The 22,621-nt window shown below is 42.6% G+C and overlaps 1 protein-coding gene across 1 annotated transcript in view; it reads left to right on the top strand.

The window, feature by feature from the left end:
• The window catches only part of ARL8A (ADP ribosylation factor like GTPase 8A), a 425,175-nt gene that overhangs the window by 313,451 nt on the left and 89,103 nt on the right, over positions 1 to 22,621 (top strand). The window contains exon 5 of the mRNA XM_044076498.1: positions 6,793 to 6,860. Within this exon, the coding sequence (XP_043932433.1) occupies positions 6,793 to 6,860 (68 nt within the window). The remainder of the gene's footprint in view (positions 1 to 6,792; positions 6,861 to 22,621) is intronic.

Genomic DNA, 22,621 nt, shown 5'->3' with positions numbered 1-22,621 from the left:
GTTCCTCTTCAAGAATCCTACTGCGGATCCAGAGACCATTTCCTAAGGACCAAAGGGCATTAAGGCTACTGCTGCCAAAACACTACCCCTTCTGATAGAGATTCTAGAGCCTTGGACAGGTGGGGTAAGAAGGTATATACTTCTACTACTTTGGCCATTAGGGCTTTGAATTGCCAGTTTCATATGTTAAAGTACCAGCAGCACATTATGGGACTACTTAAACAGAAAATGATGTTGATTCCTGACTGTGCTGAACACAGAGTTACATGATTTAATGCATTCTGCAGAACAAGTTGGTAAACATACTTTGCAATGTGGTTTTCGACTCTTTAGAAGCATCATGCAGGGCTGCTGTCACTGGGTCTGTACTTAGAAGGCATGCTTGGCTTAAGGAGCAAAACTTGGCAGATCATGTTAAAGCTAAATTACTGAATGCTCCCTTAAACCAAGACTGCCTGTTTGGCAACAAAGCAGATGTTGTCCTCAAAAAGATGAAGGAAAAAGCTAAATCTATGCAAACTGTTAAAGATTTCCTGCAAGTACAGCATTCCAGATTTAGTAGGCATTGGCCTTCAAAGAATTGGTCCTTTCCAGCCTTTTCCAGGCCTTCTCAGTCCAAACCCAGGAACAGCAGACCACCTAAGGTACAGTCTCAGGCTGTGTGCACAGGCCTAAGCAGTGGGGTGCTCCCACTTCCAAAGCAGGGAGTAAGTAGTAAGACACCCCCTACGGAAAACTGTCACAATGACTTAACCTTAAACCTTCCTAGCCCTGCTGTACTATCTGCTCCCTTAGGAGGAAAGCTCGCCCTGCATGCAGAAAACTGGGAACTCATTACCCAGGACAAATGGGTTTTGAATATAGTTTCCCAAGGATTCAGATTCCACTTCCACACCCTACCAACCCCAAATGGTTGGCCAGACCTACCCCCAAATCAGTGGGCAGAGGATGAACAGCAGGTTCTCTCTCTTCTAAGTATCAGAGCTATTCAACCTGTTCCAGCAGAAGAAAGGGGACAAGGTTTTTATTCAATTATTTTCCTGGTACCCAGAAAAGACAGCTCCTGGCATCCTATCCTGGACCTCCCTATTCTAAACACTTTTTTTGGTAATCTCAAAATTCAAGATACTAATACTTCAACAGCTGCTTCCTATGATAGGCAAAGATTACTGGTTGGCAACCTTAGACGTAAAGGAAGCTTACCTGCACATTCCAATAAGGGAATCTTGCAGGAAATACGTACGCTTCAGGCCAGGCTCCATGCACTTTCATTTCTTTGCACTCCCCTTTGACTTCTCTACTGCACCCAGGGTATTCCCAAAGTGTCTAGCTCCATCTATTGCATTTTGCAGGCAGAGCAATATTCAAATATACCCATACTTGGATGATTGTCTAATTCAGGCAGAAAGCCAGGAATTGCTATTAAAACATCTGGCATTCGTAAAGAAACTTCTAAACTCACTGGGGTACACCATAAACGAAAAGAAATCTCACCTAGTACCCTGCCAACAGATTGTATTCCTGGGAGAAAGCTTGAATACAACTTACCAGATGGCTTTCCTCACTCCAGAGAAACACGTTTATTTGACAACCTACTGGCCACAAAGACCTAGCTATCTGCAAGGACAATTCTACAAGCCCTAGGGTTCATGGCCTCTTGCATTCTACTAATTCCATATGCAAGACTGCATATGAGGAAACTGCAATGGTATCTAAAAAGCCTATGATGTCAACATTCTCAGGACCTGCAATCAATGATTCCTATCATTCCTTGTATAAAGACAGAGTTCCTTTGGTGGGCAGAGATCTGCTACCTCAACAAGGGGCTCCCTTTCACTCTACCCCCTACCACCCAAACCCTAACAACAGACGCATCAGACTATGCATGGGGATCTCACTTGGCATGGCAGTGCATTCAAGGCAAATGGAACCCGAGACACATGCACCTGCATATCAGCCAAAAATAAATGTTAGCTGTACATAATTCCTTGAATGCCTTTAAGGACCACATTATTCCAGAAAAATCATTGGTAAAGACATTCAACATCACAGTTATGTGGTACATAAACAAGCAGGGGGGAACCCACTCATACCTTCTCTGCAAGACTAGCCATGGCTCTGTGGAACACAGCCTTGAGCTACCAAGTGCACCTACAAGCTCAGTTCCTGCCAGACAAGCTAAATTCACTGGCAGACGACCTAAGCAGAAATCTCATGGGACCCACACAAATGGAAACTGGAACCAAAAAATATTCATCCTCTTGAGGAACAAATGGGGACCCTAGAGATAGACCTGTTTGCCTCCCCTCAGAACTACTAATTGGACAAATTCTGCACAAGGACTTCCCCACAGTCAAGCTTGGAAAGTGGATGCCCTGTGCTATACCTGGGAAAGCCTCTCAGTTTATACCTTTCCCCCTCTGCCTCTCCTCTCGAAGGTTCTGCTAAAGATCAAACAGGACAAACCAAGGACAGTACTGATTGCACCAGACTGGCCACAAGCACTGGTACCCCCTCTAGCACAGTATGACACTGCTGGAACCACGGCACCTGCCTCAGACCCTTTCCCTGCTGTCCCAGCAGGCGGGCCAGATTCTGCACCCTCATCTTCAAACCCTGAACCTTGCAGCCTGGCTAATTCCTTAAGCTCTCCAATAGCATCCCTCAGTAAGCAGGTGCTAGATGTCATTCTGGAGGCAAGGAGGCCTAGTACTAGAAAATCCTATGCTGAAAAGTGGAAAAGATACTGTTCCTGGAGCCAGACTCAAGGGATGGGCACAATGGTGCCCAGCTTACCTCATATTCTTCAGTACTTTATAGAAATGCTCCACAAGGGCCTATCCTTCTTGTCTATTAAAATTCATGCCTCTGCCATTTCAGCACATTATAATACTGAACCACCCCTCTTCTCTCACCCCCTGCTAAAGCAATTCCTCAGAGGGGCCAAAAATTTAAGACCCCCCAGGAGAGCCCCTACTCCTGCCTGGAACCTTAACTTTGTATGGGAAAAGCTCACTCTCCCTCCTTTTGAGCCAGCTGCAACTGCAAAGTTGAAATTCCTTTCTTGTAAAACAGCCGTCCTTCTAGCCATTACTTCAGCAAGAAGAGTGTCTGAATTACAGGCCCTCATGGCAGTGGAGCCCTGGATTATCTTCCATGCAGGCAGGGTTTCCCTCAGGACCAGTCCTTCCTTTATGCCCAAGGTGGTGTCTAGTGTGGCCCTAAATCAGTCCATTAATTTGCCTACCTTTTTCCCGAATCCACAAAACAAAGGAGAACAAATACAGCACTCTTTGGACGAGTACAGACAACTTAGATTTTATTTAGACAGGACTAAGCCTCTCAGAAAATCTGAACAGCTGCTAGTTGGCTTTGCTGCAAGGGCAGAGGGGAAGGCCATTTGAAAGCAAACCATTTCTAAGTGGATAGCCCATTGTATTCATTTCTGCTGTAAGCACCATGGAAAACCTACCCCACAGGGGATAAGATCACATTCCACCAGGGCTGCATCTATCTCTACAGCCTTTCTCAGAGATGTCCCTACCCGGGACATTGTAGAAGCTGCTACCTGGAGCTCTGTACATACCTTAACCAAACATTACCACATGCCTATTTTTTCTAAATCCAGAGCTGGTGTTGCCACTGCAGTCTTGCAGGGCTTAATAGCTGGCCCTAATGCTCTCTAACTTCCTCCTCCCTTCCTTAGTTTTGGGAATCAACCCAAATGTGATGACTGCAACAGTGAAACACGAAGAACATAGTACAGTTGTGTACACTTACCATAAATGTAGATGTTCAAGTGTATTCACTGTTGCAGTCCTGGTTACCCTCCCTCCAGCCCCCTGACTTCTCTTGGCTCTACCTTTCCTTCTTGTTTGGTGTATTTAAGCTTTCTGGTGTATTTGCTTTTTGTTGGAGGGGTACCATAACATATAATTGCTTCCCATTGTGGGGGCACCTGACATCTGGGACAAGAAAAACTGATGTAATGGTGTCAGCTGTATGTTTTATACCCCTGATGACCTGACATCATGGAAGAAGAGACAGCATCCGATGCAGGAATCCAAGACTCTGGTATTCAGGCCAGCTGAGGGCTACCTGCAGGCAGATAACCCAAATGTGATGACTGCAACAGTTAATACACTCGGAACATCTACATTTATGGTAAGTGTACACAACTGTACTTTCTGACCACTCCAGATTTCGGAATTCACACTGGAATGGACATGCACTGACAGAAGGAAATAACAGTTGTATCTCTGTGTGCACAGATGAAACCTCTGATCTCTTTATGTATTAATTCTCTTTGGAACAACGAAGACCAGTCAAGCTCTGCTTTAGAGTTGTAAAACACATGTCAACATTTACAGTTGTGGTGCTATGAACCTGAGTTACAGGTTATAGGGACATCTTGAGTTGGCCCTGATCTGTCTAATTTTTCAAAATTACTTTTATTTGATACCTAAGAACAAAACTGATAGTTGATATCACTTTCATTAAATGCATTTCTTTAGAGCTTTCTGTATAGGTACTTTTTTCTAAGCTGGGGATTAAACGGCCCTATCTTTCTGGATCAGGGCAGTTGACAACACTACCATGTCATGTCAATAACTAGATGTGATGACGTACACAGTACTCTGTACAGAGTTCAGGAAAATGTGCTCCTTGGTTTGTTCAGTGGATCTAAGCAATGGCAATGTGTTAGCAAATTCTTTCTGAAGTGTATCATTAAGGCAAGCCTGAGTGCAGATGGATGGGATTACATGCTGATTTAGCAGGCACTGAATCCAGCCTCCAGGAAGTAGAATTGTGCAAAATTAGAGTTTCCTTGCCTTTGTGCTTGTATGCCACTCTGTGTGGATATCCTGTCACTTAGACTTAAACTGAGATGCTTGTTTGCATGCACAATTTTAGGATTTATAAATTGATTTCAGGTAACCATGGTTACTACTGGTGTTTGTCTTCCTACTCCATTTGTCTCTGTCCTGCCAGAGAGTTCAATTGTGCAGTATGTGCCCACACAGAGAATCTTTCCTTCTTAAAGCATACAACCGGGGAGGGGGGGGTTGAATTTGGCAAAGGAGTGTACTCTGCTGAATGTCCGCATGATCTGTTGTTCCATATTTGAAGTCATTAAACTGATTTGCCACTTTTGAATAATTGTTTAGCATCCATTTTAGCATTTGGTCAGGTAGAAAAGAGAAATGTTTAATTAACCAGTTTCTTCTTTTGCTTTAGTCACTTGTGCTTCCGTTTGCTAGTTAAGGGTAGCAGCATTCCTTGGAACTGAAACCTTTCCGGTCCCAAGTTTGTGTTCTCATAACACCTTGGAATTGCAGCTTAAATAATCCATTTGGGAATTTCTTTCTATGCTGGTGATAGTGTTGTAACCTCATTGCAGTTGCTGTGCAGGTAGTCACCTATTTATAAGAAATCCATTTTGTGGAATAACAGACTTTATAGGCTGGGGGAACTGACTTTTGTTATCCTCTGTATAGGGCAGTTGAAGTCAGAAGTGCCTCGTATCATACAGAGACTCATGCAGTCTGCTGTATTAAACCACAAGTGATAAGCAACCAAATGAAGGCCTTAGATCCTGCTCTGCTGGAGACAAAGTAGCTGTCTTTTCAGGTGTAGCAAGACGAGCCACCCCTGTACTCATCACATGCAAACTCACAGCACAGACACACATGCTAAAGTGCTTGCATATGCACATGCACACACGCACACGTGTTCACAAAACGCGTGCTACAGCTGAATGGTCAAATACCAGATAATCTCCTTTCAGAATCCTTTTCCCTGGATTACTCACATAATCTTGCTACTCATTCAGATATAAGTTGAGAACAAAGTTCCCATAATTATTTAATTTTTCAAGCCCATGAAAGTCATTCCTGTTGTACTTGATTTCCTGCCCAGTTTCTCTTACTGGCCAAGTTCCGTTCTGCTGAACACGTAAAACGTTTTCAGACTCTAACAATATGCAACAGTCCAACAATAACAAGTTCTGTTTCTGCGGTTTCTGATTTGGATTGCTCTCATCACTGGCCTTTTTCTCATTCAGTCAGTAAGTAAATCTTGTTGATAAAAATGAACTGCCTGTAGTTTATATTGTATTGCTAAACAGTGACAGATGGATAAAGCTTTTCATTAGTAACATAACCATAATCTTGAGCCAGGGATACTGAGGGCATACGTTGGATTAAGTGACAGTGACCCCGAGATCCTGTAAGCAGGCCTGGGAATGTTTAGAATATAAAGGCTGTGCCGTGAGAACCAAGGCAGTTGTTGGACTGTTCCTGGGGCCTTCTTTGTGAGCATACCTCTCAGATGTCCCTGATTTTTGCAGAATGTGATTCTGTCTCCTATTTTTTATCCCATCCTTTGTGAAAGTTTTGATTTTCTGTTGTATCATAGAAGATTATAGTCGGTTTGTAATGCCAGACATTACAGTTACTTCTTATTGTCACGAAAATGCTTGTTGTTGCAACAGTTTTTGTTCTATTAACATTTTAAGTGAATTAGATAATTAATTAAAAATGTCCTTGTCTTTTGGGCTGTCTGATTATTTTTTCCTTTGTCTAGAATTCTTTATTAAAAGAAGTTGAAATGTATGAGTAAAAACAAAAAAATGGACCAAGAAATAGTTGTGAGCTTTGCACAGTAGGGCATAGACTATGTAACCTTCAGTACTGAGTATAAAGATGATTCAAAAGGTGTCGGTGATACCAATGTTTTTTTTAAGTATTATTACCTTAACTTCTGAACTTGATTTCTGCTTTGTCTTGTTAGGTTCTAGTCCTTGGTAACAAAAGAGACATAATGGGAGCTTTGGATGAAAAAGAACTCATTGAAAGAATGTAAGTCACTTTTATATGTAAGTCTGTGTTTGCAAAATGCCTGTATTGCTAAGAGAAGAGCCACACACACACACACACACACACACACACACACACACACACACACACACACACACACTTTAAAATCCAAAAAGGAAAACATGTGAATATTGGATTTTGTATAGTGCTAATTAGAATGGAGTTTTGTATCCCAAAGTCCCATATTTGCTGTATTTGGTTTGCTTGTCTCAGGCACAACATGCCAAGAGTTGTGGACATGGTATTCTTCTGCTTATGTCTCTACCAACCGAGCCAGTAGTTACGTGATGTTGGCGCACAGCTAAACATACTGAAGTATGAGCATGCCCTAGGGCAGTGTCCCAGAAACGCATTTCAGGCTCTTTTGCAACATGAGCTAAACTAGGAGCAAATGCATTATCAAGACTGCACAGAAGCATTAGGTTGGTTAAATGATTTGCTGAGATTGCTGCGGTATTTAATCAGAAGTTGTGGGAGAGAAATGTGATTATAGCTTGCAGCAACATTGCAGATGTTCATCGTGTTATGCTGCTGCAGTCATTGCACTTGGGTTATCCTGCCATCAGGTGATCCCACAGTCGGCCAGAGTTCCAACGTCTTGGTCTGGCATCGGTTGCTGTCGCTTCTTCCCTGACGTCAGTGCGCCAGGGGTATAGAAGATGCATCCAACGCCATTTTCTTCAGTCTTTCTACCCGCGTGGTACCCGAAGCAGAAACAGTTCACAAGTACCAGTCGGCCGACTGCTGAGATTTTTGAAGTCAAATTTCAGATCCGAAGTCTTCAACAAAGCTAAGTACCCCGTTGGGGAAACTTTTTTCTTGCCTCAGACCGATGTCAGAAAAAGTTAATAATTGTATTTCTTGTGGGAAGCAAATACCTCATAAGGACTTCCACTCTTACTGTATTCCATGCCTAGGCCCTGATCACGATGTCACTAGTTGTCGGTTTTGTGCTAGATTTAACAAACGCACTATAAAAAGACGTTTTGATTTTGCTTTGCACTACTTTGGCCGAAGGTTCAATTATATTATGCCGTCGGATCAACCAACGACCGCAATACCGAAAAAACGCAAAGACAAGGATAAAGACAGGCATCCGGGGTCCAAAACCAATGACGAAACCTCTTCTAGGGCAGTCGCAGGTTCACCGGTTCTCAGTGAGGCGCTTTCGCAGCCCCTGACACCCACTACCTCAGAGCCACAGGCCGCCTCCGACTCCCACATGGAGACAACTAGGCCTCTGGATACTCAAGGTATTGGGCCTATGGAAACTAATCCCTCAGATGGGTCCGGAGCCGCTGAGCAGGCATCTGCTTCTGAGGATGTTTTCAGACCTTCACAACTTACCATTAAAACAACAGCCAAGACAAAAGTACCATTAAAGACAAAAAAAGAAGTACAGTATTCTCCTGGACAGTCCTCCATGCCTAAGAAACAGATGCTTAAAATGGCCGAAGACCTCATTACTCTAATCAGGGGTTCCCATCCCCATCCTGAGAAAAGGCCTAGGCAGGATACAGACTATGATTCCTCTGACCAGGTTTCCATTTCCTCTGATTCCTCTTCAGACCAGGGATACTCTCTACCCCCCTATGAGGACTCTGATGCTGAAGAATCTATCCCTTCAGCCTCTCCTCCTGAGGATTATTCTTTTGGGGAAACTTTACATACCATGAGGGAGCATTTCCATTGGGAAAGTCAGGATTACTCAGAATCCAAGAAAAGGCACAGAGATTTCCTTTTATTGCCTCAGCACAGGCCCCTAGCTATTCCACCTGTGCTAGATATTGTGGATGATGTGTTCTCTGAATCCAGCTTATCTCCTGATTCTTTGCTCCCTGCACCAGCCAAGCCAGATAGGTATTATAGAGTCCCTGACTCTCACAAGTTTCTTTATAAAAACCCTTCTGCTGATCCAGAAACTATTTCCCAGGGTCCAAAAGGGGTTAAGGCTTCCATTGCAAAAAATCCAGTACCCTCTGACAGAGATTCCAGAGCTTTGGATAGATGGGGAAAGAAAGTATACACTTCTGCAACTTTAGCAGTAAGAGCTTTAAATTGCCAGTTTCACATGCTTAAGTACCAACAATATTTAATGGCTCAGTTAAAACAGAAAATGCTTGCAAGCTCAGAAGCTCCTGATTGTAAAGAAATGCAGGATTTATTGAATGCAGTTGAGCAGGTGGGAAAACATACTCTGCAATGTGGTTTTGATTCTTTAGAGGCCTCTTGTTGAGCCGCAGTTACAGGTTCTGTGATTTGAAGACATGCTTGGTTAAAAGAACAGAGTTTACCTGATCATGTTAAGGCAAAATTATTGGATGCTCCTTTACAGCATGAGACCTTGTTTGGTTTTAAGGCAGATAAGGTGTTAAAGAAAATGGAGGATAAAGCTAAATCTATGCAAACAGTCAAGGATTTTTTACAGGTACAGCCACCTCGATTTAGCAGAAACTGGCCAACAAAGAATTGGTCCTTTCCAGTGTCAGACAGGCCACAGAGAGGCAGATACAGATGCCCAAGAGGCAGATCTCAACCCCAAGGCTCAAACAGACAATGACAGTGGGGCACCTCAACCCCAGAAGGAGGTGAGGACAAGTCTCAACCTTACAGGAAACAGTCACAATGACTTTCCCCTTCGTACGCCAAGCACTTCCCTTTTGGAAGCCCCCTTAGGGGGAAAACTAGCACTTTTTTCTCCAAACTGGCAAACAATCACCCAAGACAAATGGGTTCTGAATATTGTGTCTCAAGGTTACAGGTTCCACTTTCATACTTTACCAAGGCTAAAAGGAATTCCAGACCTGCCACAAAATCAATGGGCAGAGGCACAAAAACACTTTTCAGCCCTCATGGACATGAGAGCTATTCAAAAAGTACCACAACAGGAACAAGGACAAGGATTTTACTCAAGACCCATCCTGGTCCCCAGAAAGGACAAGGCCTGGAGGCCCATACTAGACCTTTCAATTCTAAATACTTACCTGGATATTCCGAAATTCAAAATGTTGACATTACAGCAGCTTCTACCCATGCTGGGCAAGAAGGCTTGGCTTGTTACTCTGGACCTCAAAGAGGCATATCTGCATGTCCCTATCAAACAAAAGTGCAGAAGATACCTCAGATTCAAAGCTGGTACAATGCACTACCAATTCTCTGCACTGCCCTTTGGCTTATCTACTGCGCCCAGGGTCTTCACAAAGTGCCTGGCACCAGTAATTGCATTTTGCAGACAAAAAGGAATTCAAATATATCCATACCTGGACGACTGCCTCATTCAAATAGAGACAAAGGACATTCTTCTACAACATCTGGCGTTTGTAAAAAGGTTGCTAATTTCTCTAGGGTACACAGTAAACGAAAAGAAGTCAAAACTAGTGCCCTCACAACAGATTATATTCCTGGGTGCCAGCTTAAATACAACGGTCCAGATGGCTTACCTCACGCCAGACAAACAAGTTCAACTAACTCAATATTTTCAATTACTGGCAAAAAATTCCCATCTCCCTGCAAGAAAAATTCTGCAGGCCCTGGGATTCATGGCATCCTGCATACTACTAATACCATATGCCAGACTGCATATGAGGAAATTACAATGGTACCTAAAAAGTGTTTGGACTCAACACTCTTACAGTTTAGAAACAGTAATACCAATGATTCCCTGCCTACAACAGGAGTTTCGATGGTGGGCACAGGCATGTCACCTAAACAAGGGTCAGCCTTTTACCCTACCCACAGCCAGGCAGACTCTAACAACATATGCTTCGGATTACGCCTGGGGAGCACACATGGCAGGAAAATGCATTCAGGGCAAGTGGACCACAGACCAGACGCATCTTCACATCAATCAAAAAGAGATGTTGGCTGTTCAAAATGCCCTAACAGCTTTCAAGGACCTTCTGCATCCAGGACAATTATTATTAAAGATGGACAACACCACAGTTATGTGGTACATAAACAAGCAAGGGGGCACTCATTCATATCCCCTCTGCAGACAAGCCATGACCTTGTGGAACACAGCTCTAACGTATCAAGTTCACCTGCAAGCACAACACAATTCCTGCTAGGAAAGAAAAATACTCTGGCAGATGATCTAAGCAGAAATATCATGAACCCTCACAAATGGAAATTGAATCCACAAATATTCAGCATGGTAACGCAAAAATGTGGATGCCCAGACATAGATCTTTTTGCCTCCCCACTGAATTGCCAACTACAAAAAATTCTGCACAAGGACTTAACACAAACAAGCATGGTAAGTGGATGCTCTTTTGTTCAGATGGAAAAACCTAAAAGTTTATGCCTTCCCACCACTGCCTCTCCTTTCAAAGGTACTCCTAAAAGCCAGACAAGAAAAACCACAGATGATCCTGATTGCTCCAGACTGGCCACGCCAGCACTGGTACCCTATCTTAAGGAACTTAGCTCAAGGCCCACCATGGATTTTTCCTCAAATTCCACACCTTCTGACTCAACAAAACAATCAGATCCTGCACGGTCAGCTCAAAACCCTAAACCTGGCTGCATGACAGATTCATTAGTCAAACAGGCAACACCTCTCTCTAAGGCGGTTATGGATGTCATTTTGGAGGCCAGGAGGCCTAGCACCAGGAAAGCTTACTCAGAAAAATGGAAGAGATTCTGCGCCTGGAACCAGGCTCAGAGCCTTGAAACTCTTGTTCCAAACATTCCTCAGATTTTACAATACTTAATTGAGATGCTGGTCAGAGGCCTATCCTTCTCATCAATTAAGATCCACGCCTCTGCCATTTCAGCACATTACAACACGGATCCTCCTTTATTCTCTCATCCCTTGCTAAAGCAGTACCTCAGAGGGGCTAAAAACATAAGACCACCCCGGAGAGCACCAATACCAACTTGGGACCTCAATTTTGTTTTGGAAAACCTGACCCTGCCACCTTTTGAGCCAGCCAATACAGCCGATCTAAAATTTTTATCATGGAAAACAGCTCTGCTCCTGGCAGTAACTTCAGCACGAAGAGTCTCAGAGCTACAGGCATTAATGGCAGTGGAACCTTTTATAATTTTTCATCAGGACAGGGTTTCTTTAAGGACAAACCCTACCTTTATGCCAAAGGTGGTATCTAGTGTGGCTCTTAACCAAACCATCCATTTGCCTACTTTTTATCCAAACCCCCAGAATAAAGGGGAGAAACTTGAGCAACTGTTTGTAGCATATGCTGCAGGATCACAGGGCAAGGCTATCTCAAAGCAGACTATATCCAAATGGATAGGGCACTGTATTCATTACTGCTACACACAGTATGGAAAATCAGTCCCAAATAACATTAGGCCACATTCCACCAGGGCAACAGCCTCTTCAACAGCCTTTCTCAGAGGAGTACCTACCAAGGAAATTTTGGTGGCTGCAACTTGGAATTCAGTGCACACCTTTACCAAGCTTTACCACCTGCCTCTTTACTCTAAATCCAGAGCAGGATTTGCCACTGGAGTTCTGCAAGGCCTCATAACCAATCCTAACTCTTTATAGACCAGCCACTCAACCTTAGCTTTGGGATTCTACCCAAGTATAATGACTGCAGCAGTGTAACACGATGAACATAGTATAGTTTTGTACCTACCATAAATGTAGATATCCGAGTGTTCACACTGCTGCAGTCCAGGTTACCCTCCCTCCATCCCCTCTGAACTAGCTGGACTTATCTATACCATTCTATCCTATACAACCTTTGTGGTGTATTTGCTTGTAACTGAAGGTATTGTTTTTATTTTATATGTATATTTTTTATTAGCAATATGTATTGCCTACCTACCTACTTGGGGGCACCTGACATCTGGGGCAAAAAAAACTGAAGAAAATGGTGTTGGATGCACCTTATATACCCCTGGCGCACTGACGTCGGGGAAGAAGCAACAGCAACCGACGCCGGAACTCTGGCCGACTGCGGGACCGCTTGACGGCAGGATAACCCAAGTGTAATGACTGCAGCAGTGTGAACACTCGAACATCTACATTTATGGTAGGTACAAAACTGTACTTTCACTACTTGACTTGTCCTTTTAAGTGCTGATACACTGAGCTGCAAATTTCAGAACCATAAGTCATCCTTGCAAAGAATGCAGGATGACCGCAAAAATACTGTCAGTTTGCTAACTGAACTGTAGATGGGATTTTAGTTAACTGTTTAATTTACTTCAGCATGTATTACATAACAACCCTTAAAATAACAGTTCAGTATACAGTTTGGAAAGTTGCTGAAGTTTTTCTGCTACTTCTCAGCTTGCAGAATGCCAGATGTTCATTGTTAAGTATAATTGGTATAGACAATTCATTAAAGTAATGAGATAAAGCTACAGGCAGACATCAGTCTTCCCACCATATCTTAAAGCAGTCCGGCATCCTGGGGTGGGGTGGGGTGCATAGCTGCTACTCAGTTCAAGACCATCTTCAGAAAATCCATTTGCAAAAGACCAAAACTTGCTCCATTTCAGTTCTTTTTTGCCGTTTTTGAGTGAGCAATCATGTCACTTCATCACTTCCTGCTCCTGCCCTTCCTAGAGGAAGGTGTCAGTTTTACCACATTAAGGGCACCTCATTGCACAAACTGGAAAGTGAGACCACCATGATTATTTGCATTGTTGTATATTAGCAGAAGAGGAGGTAAGGCAGATACATGGTAGTCTAGCCAATGGGATTGTGCTGTAACACACACCATTTTATTACATTTGTTACCAAACTGCACCCCAGGTTATGATGGTTTTCTGTCCACCACATTGCTGTTCCCCATCTTAAATTAAAAAATCCTTTCCTTCAGTCATGATAGGTTACCCCTTTCCTGGCCAAAAAAGGTCAGTTGGGGAGCAGGAGATTGCAGGTCAGTGATGCAGATAAGAGTAAAAAAATTTTTTCTTAAAGTGTTTGTTTTGCTTAGAAGTAGATTATAATGTTGATGATTGTGAACTTTTAGAAACAAAGAAAACCCATCTACATGGTAAATATTTCAAAGCAATTGCAGAGTACCTTAATTTACTATTGTTGTCGGGGAAGATACCTAGCATTATTACTTCAGTGTGACAATATAAACTTTCTTTATCTGAAAGAACTGAAAGGGAAAGTAACTTTACAAAGTCTCCAAACAAAGATGTAACATTTGAGAAAAAAATGTAAGAAAATATTTATAGAATCCATTAGTGCCAGGTAGGGCAGGTGTCAGATGCTAAGATGACCCTGTCACCTGGGTTTGGGGGACTACAGCTCATCCCCTTTTAAGTCATGAAGTATCTCCATTTACTTCCCTGCTCCTTCATTAGCATAAGTATTTTTGAAAGAGGCATTAAGAGGAAGAACACTCTTGGCTAAGGTCCCTTTTTCCCCAAAGATGGGTTCATATTGGCACCTGAAAGCCAAGGCAAGAATTCTGGTTTCCAGACTACTTACAGAGCCTTTGCCTAGCTGGAACATGGCTGCCAACAATAAGCCCACTCCAGGGATGCCTCAGGCTGCAGTGCTGTCATTAATGGGGAATTTTTCTAGGGCTGTGTTGAAATCTGCTGAGTATCAAGCATATGTACAGTGTAATTTGAGAGATGTGGCCTACAAGTGTCATTTGGGAGAGGGTGACTGACCCTTGTATATCCCAGGAATGGATGAGTCGTAAATCTGCTGCATAGGCATTTAGGCATCCCTCTTGTATTTTGAGTGAATTAGATCTGAGGAGGAGTACTTCAGTGTACTGCAAAAGTAGGCCTATGCCTTGGTCATACAGTATAAGCTGTCCACCAAAAGGTGGTAACCAATGAAAAAAGAAGCGGTCTGCCAGAGTTCCAAGATGACAGCAGCAGTGTAAGCAGCTAAAAGCAGAGCTCTGTGCAGTGAGCAGTTTGTCGGCAAAATCCTGCAAACTACTGTAAATTGTTAACATAAACTGCCAGCTAAAAAGGCTGTGATGTCCAGAATGTTGACGAGTAAAAGAAAAAGTGAACTAAAAGGGCAGAAACTGAAAACTCAGATGCAGACTTAAAGCAGTATGGTGGGAATGCAAGAAATCAGAAGACAAATTTGTAATACATCTGCTAGCAGTCCTTGGGTGGCAAAAGCCAAGGTACCATTTGGCTAGGCTTATATAGGCCCTAGGGCCAATAGCCTAGTACCTACCTATGAAAGCCCACTGGATACAAATGTTGCTTTTCAGGAACAGCTCAGGAGTACTGTCTGGTAAAGTGATGTGGTCAGAGTTCTACCAAAAACAAATGAGGGCTGATGGGATCAAACCCTGTTCTACAGGAAGTAGCTCATTAACAGCTAATAGCTTACTCATCTGCAGTAAGTGGCAGACAAACTGTTGTAGCCCAAACACAGTGCATTTCACACTTGAGTGCCTGCTAAAAACAAGCTAAGTTAAAAATGCATTCATAATTAGAATATTAACATAAACCAGACACCATGAAGTCTATGAGTTTATTTACAGTTAAATAATAAATACATAGTCAACATTCAGCAAAACAAGAAAACAAAAGAAAATACCAAAAATGTGGCATGCATGAAGATCCTGATTACTAAAATTGATTCCTTGTTTTACACCATAACTACACACACACACACACACACACACACACACACACACACACACGCACGCACATGTGACCATCAGTTATAGCACTTTATATAACTGCATACACATCAGTTTGCTTGCATTGAAATGGATGAATTAATATGTTTATGATCTAGAAGTGTATTTCAGCTCGCTGCAGTGAGAATCATACAGTGCAACCCACTTTATCCCCATGCTCTCCCAACCTCTTAGCTCAAGAATCAGGGACAATTACCCAAAGTTAGGAACAGATTTTTGTATAATTAGAAAGTTGCAAGCAAAGCAGGTTTTTCATTAGTACATGAAATCTTCACCTTACTGTAAAATGTGCAGACTCAACACAGCCATATCCTAGACATATTGCTGTAGTTGTGCCATCACTTCTCGGAGCTGCTATCTTGAACCAGTAACAGTCATTGTAATGAAATCAACTCCATAAAATGAACTTACTTTCTACTCCATCTTCCCAGCCATTTAAGAATTCAGCTACCATTTTTATACAACTGTACTCTTTAAATAAGCTTTCTTTCATGACTAAAAGAAGATACAAGAGAAATTATATTGCACATGAAAATGTTCATTCTGTATTTTTCTCCAGTTTATTTTTCTCTTTCTCTCTGTCACACACACACACACACACACACACACACACACACACACACACACACACACACACACACGTGCGCGCAAACACTGATACACTCACTATATTTCTTGCTACTTTTAGTATTCCATTCTTTTAAGGGAAAGACTAGTAAATAGTTTAGGGCCACCCAGATCAGGATTTATAAAGACCCGATGCTGACATTACCTACGTAAGAAGAACGTTTTTTTGCCAATACCTTTCCCATCCTTTTCAGCCTTCAGCCCACAAAACCCAGGACTATGCTGGCCATTTTCTAATGTTAGCCTCTGTTGAAGATTTTTTACCGGTGATTACAATACACATGAGAGCCTTCATTAAGTTAGCATTCCGGAGCAGCATCTTCACCGATAATTTCTTTGAATAGATCATAGGAACATGTGTTTTTGCTCCTGAACAATCTAGCCCAGTTAATTGAGTGATGTTAGATCTGTATGACATGTACTGTAGCAAGGGAGTTTGATGGGTGGGGTGTAACCTGTTTTGCAGCCCCCTTGCCCTCAGTCCCAAAGGCAGCCATACAGGTCCTAAGCAAGTGAATTCCTCAGTCCCCACTCCAGCTCTACAAATCATTGTCAAGCGAACTGGTTTTGTTAACATTCTCTTGAATACTTCTCAACCCCTCTGTCTTCAAACTCATAAAAAGGAATCACTAATAACCACAACAAAAAGTGCAGAAATCATAGCACTTAAAATTTGTCTTTATGTAAAGAGCAGGTCCATCTATACCTGCCATTCCAACTAAGAGGATTCTGTAAAATTCTGCTAATAGTAAACACACACTTTCCCAATAAAATAATAACATAAAGAAAAGGATTCTCTATAATATTGCCTTTCTTTCCCAGAAGGAAATAAATCTTTACCTAGTAAAATCAAATAAACAATCAAACTCAAATCAACAAATGAATTAAAAAATGTAGTAATCAGAGTAAATAATAAGCTAGAAATAAAACCTAGTCAAGATGTGTACTCTACAAAAGGGCCTTACAGAAACAGGTGCCTGGTGCCAGAGCCATGGGCTCAAGCTCAATGCCAAGAAATGTATAGTCATCCCCTTTGGGAAAAAACATGTACCCATGAATTACCACATAGGTGGCAGTACAGTAAACACCAAAAGTGTGATGAGAGACTTAGGGACACAGGTGGATAGTGATCTCCCCTTCGATAACCACATCGCCACAACAGTCAGGAAATCCTTCTATGTGGCACACCTCATCACTAAGGGCTTCTCATCCAGAAAAAAGGAGGTCATTGTCCCACTGTACTCATCCCTCATTAGACCCATTATAGAGTATAATGCCCCGTTTGGTATGTACCTCACAAGACATCTGCAACAGCTGGAAAGGCCGCAGCAATATCTCACTAAAAGAATCACAGGCCTAAAGCAGATGCCCTATGCTGACCGTCTAAAAAAAACTCCAGCTATACTCTTTGGCATATCGTCAACTCAGAGGCGATCTCTGCTTAACATACAAGGCCATGTCAAACCCTGAGCTGTTGGACATGTTCCACTTAAAGAAATCCAAATCCCTCAGAGCTACACACTCCAGGGATCTAAACCTTGTCATCACAATGAAGAAAACATGCTGGAGGGATAGGTTCCTGACCTAGAGACTCCCCGTACTCTGGAATTAGACTGCCCATACATGTCAAGCAGAGTGCCTCCTTGGTCCTCTTCAAAAGGAACCGTGACGATTGGATGGGAGATAGGAAATTCACCCCGGGGATCACGTCAGTCGTCCTGCTAGACAGAGGTCCGAGGAAGTAAATATTGTGGGAAGAAATATCCAGGAATTGTTATGGCTAGGCTTGTATAGGCCCTAGGGCAGATAGCCTAGTACCAACCTATGAACTTATAAGAACAGTGTCTGATCTATTTAAGCATTAAATGAAATGGATCTGCAAAGGGTACCCTGCCTAGAGACCTGCAGGTGCAGTCAGACCTAGGTAAGTGGGTAGGGGGATGCAAGATGAACAGAATTTTAACTCTAAATAAAGCACAGCTTTGCCTTGTTGTCTTGAAAACTAGGGGATGCAGAACAATTGCTGGGTAATACAGACAAACTACCCAATTGTAGACCCGTGTCACTAATTTATTAATATATAAAATTAAAGACCTACTGCAACTTTATATAATTCATAAGTTGTCTGTCTAAATTAGAATGTGCACCATCTTTAGATAACCTTGTAAAAATGTGTAAAAAAACTCATCTTTATTGTATTAATGTAGACATGCTTTGCAAAATAGCAAGCAACGCAAAATACATATATACATTAATAAAACATTTGCTTTTTCTAATAAAATGTCTTCATATACACTTAAAAAACTCTCTCCACTTTCTTCCTCATGTGTTTCTTCTAGCTGCATTCTGCATCGTCAATTGTGAATTTCTTGACAAATTTTGAGTACTAGAGAAACTGGAAAACACTTGCACATTAAGAACTGTATGCAACTGTTAAAACCACACAAATTCGTAACTACATCTCTGAATGGCTCTGTTGGCAGTGACATCCTTTGTGAAGCTGTCCTCACACTGGCTGAGTTTCTGCTCTGAAAGGTAGACCAATGAGAGAACAGAAACTGAAGCAGAAAAGTCACAGGACAGCCGCTTCAATTACTCCTCACTTCCTATAGCTCTTTTTCTCTGCCTGTTCCTCTAACAAGTGTTATAAAAGAAAGAGCAGAGAAAAGGACATTTCTGCAAAAATGACAGATAATTCAAGTTGCATTAGTTCAAAATAATCGCACAGAAAAAAGTGGAATGTGTTGATCACATGGAATATTGCACAGATGCCGAGTCCGATATTAGCATCATATTATGAAGACATCATATTATGAAGACATCAGGTCAAGCAGATATGGGCAACAGTTTATTAGCAGTAATAAAGGCAATCAGGAAACACAGGTACCGGAGCAAAACAAAGCTGTTAAAATCCAAGCACATCCAAACAAAATAGAGCGATTCAGTCCAGCATCAACTACTTTATTAAAAGTCAGAACAGTTTCGGTAAGCGCTTTCACCCAACAGGGCTTCATCAGACCATAAGTCCTCATTTGCAACTGCTCATTTATATACACAAAAAGGCGCCAAACGAAATCTTTAAAATTAAAGTGTAACACCCCTCCCAATATAAAAAACATATAAATACAATTACAGACAAAATTCAATTAAAACATGCATATGAGTACATGTAATTCATTCTCTATAAGCATATACAAAATATATAAATACTAGAACATATGCATGAATAAAATAATGAAGGGAATGTGTATATATTCATATACAATTAAAACAACTACATGCAAATGATTGTACCTAGAGCTACTACCTAAGGCCTCTCGACTTTAAAAAGGGCTTAAGGGGTACCTTGTCATTGAGGCCTGGATACTGGTCTGCCCTAAATCTAATAATCCATCTAGCTTCCTGTGTTTCAGTTTGATTCCTAATGTCACCACCTCTATAGCTAGTAGACAGTACCTCGATAACCCTAAAAATAAACACGTGTGTCATCTCTTCCTAGAGCATGTTTAGAGAGTGCATTGGCAGTGGATTTTATCTTGATCTGGTATATATGTTCACGTATTCTGTCCCTAAGTCTCCTGTCTGTCTTGCTAAGACATCGGTCGGAGTTTGCAGAGGAATTTTTTGGGGCTAGCTTTGCTTACAAGATGCCGTCGGGGACTCAGACTACACATTTAATACAGAAACGGAAAGACAAGGACCGACACACGCGGTCCGCGGTTTTGGCTGAAACCACGGCCAGGCCTACCGCGAGTGTCTCGGTCTCGGCTGAAACCGAGTCCTTGGTACTACCATCCACTGAACCCGTACAACCGACAACCTCGGCCCCGGAGGCCTTTACTGTATCTGTTGTTGAATCTCCTTTGGAATCTGATGTCCAGGAACCTTCCGACACCATTCCCTTAGACAAAACTACACCAGCACGTGGTGCAGCCAGGCCTCCTGCATCCATGTCTATTAAGGCATTCTCTAGGGCTAAAGCTGCTAAACTCTCAAAATCTATGCCTCCCAGGGTTGTCTCTCAGGGACCCACTACAGGTTCTCAGATCCTTAGTCTAGCAGAGGACCTTATTTCATTAATTAGGGGCTCTCCGCCTCATCCGGACAGGGGCTCTCAACCTCCTACAGAAAAAAGACCCAGGGTTGAGCCCTCCGATCCCCTCTCCTCAGATGAGGCCTCTGATGGCTCTGCTCTCTCGGACTACCAGGAGGAGGCTTTTCCGGCCTACGAGGATTCAGATGCAGAGGAATCTATCCCTTCGGCCTCCCCTCCTGAAGAACTGTCTTTTGGGGAAACTCTGCACACTATGAGGGAGCATTTCCAATGGCAGGGCCAGGAATTCTCTGATTCCAGGAAGAGATTAAGGACCTTCTTGCATTTGCCTCAACATAGACCTTTGGCTATTCCCCCTGTTTTGAATGTCATTGATGATGTGTACTCTGAATCTAGCACAACCCCTGACACTCTCCTCCGGCTCCTGCCAAACCCGATAGGTACTACAGGGTCCCGGAATCACACCTTTTCCTTTACAAGGCCCACTCTGCTGATCCAGAAACTATCTCCCAGGGCCCTAAAGGGGTTGCAGCTGTCACTACAAAAAATCCACTCCCCTCTGAAAGGGAGTCCAGGGCTTTAGAGCGATGGGGTAAAAAAGTGTATACTTCTGCTACCCTTTCTATGAGGGCTTTAAACTGTCAATTTCATATGATACAGTACCAAGAATATTTGTTAGATGAATTGCATAAAAAGCTGTCTTCCCCTGAACCCCTAGATTGCAAATCACTTCAGGATCTGGTACATAACTCTCAACAGGTTAGCAACCATTTCTTGCAGTGTGGTTATGATGCATTGGAAGCTTCATGTAGGTCAGCTATGACAGGTGCAGTCAGACGTAGGCATGCTTGGCTGAAGGAACAATCTCTGCCAGACCATGTTAAAGCAAAGCTTCTGGATGCTCCACTGGAAAAGCAAAAGTTATTTGGCTCCACTGCTCAGGAGGTGTTAAAGAAATTTAAAGAAAAGGCAAAATCTGTACAAACAGTCAAAGATTTTATGCAAGTCCAACCACCTAGATTCAGCAGAAATTGGCCTTCCAAGAACTGGTCCTTTCCAGACACAGACAGATTTCAGAGAGGCAAGAACAGGCGTGCCAGAGGTAGAGGGCAAGCTAGAGGCTCCTACAGAGGACGTCAGTGGCAGCATCCCAACCAGAGAGGTAGTGCAGGGCCTACAACTGCTGCACAAGGACAGACTCAATGACTTTACCTTGACACTGCCAACCAGGGCTCAATTGGAAGCACCTTTGGGCGGAAAGCTTTCCTTATTTTCAGAGAATTGGCACATTATTACAAGGGACAAATGGACACTACAAATAATAGACAAAGGATACAGGTTCCATTTCCACACATTACCGAAAAGAAAAGGCATGCCAGACCTGCCACCAAATCAAAGGGCAGTGGATTTGAAACAAATCTCCAACTTAATGAAAATGAAAGCAATAGAAAAGGTTCCTCTCGCAGAACAAGGCCAAGGATTTTATTCCAGACTCTTCCTTGTTCCAAGAAAAGAAAAGCAATGGAGGCCTATTCTCAACTTGTCCGCACTAAATACTTATCTCATTGTGCCAAAATTCAAAATGCTGACTCTACAGCAGCTCCTTCCCATGCTGGGCAAGGGGTCTTGGCTGGTAACTCTGGACCTCAAGGAGGCATACCTGCATGTCCCTATCAGACAAAGCTGCAGAAGATACCTCAGATTTCTTGCAGGTTCAGAGCATTATCATTTCTCAGCATTGCCCTTTGGCTTATCTACTCCGCCCAGAGTATTCACGAAATGCCTGTCTACACTCATTCTTTGACTCACATTGGACTCCTCTGTTTTGCTACTTCTGCTCATTTTCATTGGCTGTACTTAAAGCCAAGTGTCATGGGAAGTGTGGGGGCCACTGAAAGGAACCTGCAGCCAACTGTTCCTGACACTGCACCGTGTGTGCAATGGAAAAAGAGAGGTTGAGTCGTCTAACAGTAAAAACAGATACTTTTTTATTTCTACTTTTTCAGGTACTGGGAAACTCAGGGGTCCACGCTGTTTCACAGGGGGGCATGTTGCCTCTGTGTACCTTGATTTAGAGTCGCCCCTGCCCCATGGATGGCCCAGCATTCTGGGGTGCATTTTTTTTCTTTGGGGTGCAGCATTTATTTATTTTTAGAGTAAAGAAACAAAAATAAATAGGGAAAGAATGCCCCTGCAAAAACTTCAAGCACAGTGTCCTAGGCAATTATCTAGTTTGACTATGCCTAAAGCCGACCCTAGGAGAAAAGAGGTTAACTGGAAACATATGCTTTGGGAGTGTAATGAGATGGCAGATTTTAAAAATTCGCTACAGATTACTCTGTTAGAAATGTTGGGAGAGCAAATTGCTATAATTAAGGAAATTATTCTTTAGACCTGAGACACTGGATCTGAATTGCCTATATATGGTAAAGCCTTGTTGAGTTTAATTC

Source organism: Protopterus annectens, chromosome 7.part0 (assembly GCF_019279795.1).
Source record: "Protopterus annectens isolate FY-2018-M chromosome 7.part0, PAN1.0, whole genome shotgun sequence".
Taxonomy (NCBI): domain Eukaryota; kingdom Metazoa; phylum Chordata; order Ceratodontiformes; family Protopteridae; genus Protopterus; species Protopterus annectens.
Note: the sequence above shows the minus strand (reverse complement) of the source record. Positions and strands in the feature narration are given on the sequence as shown.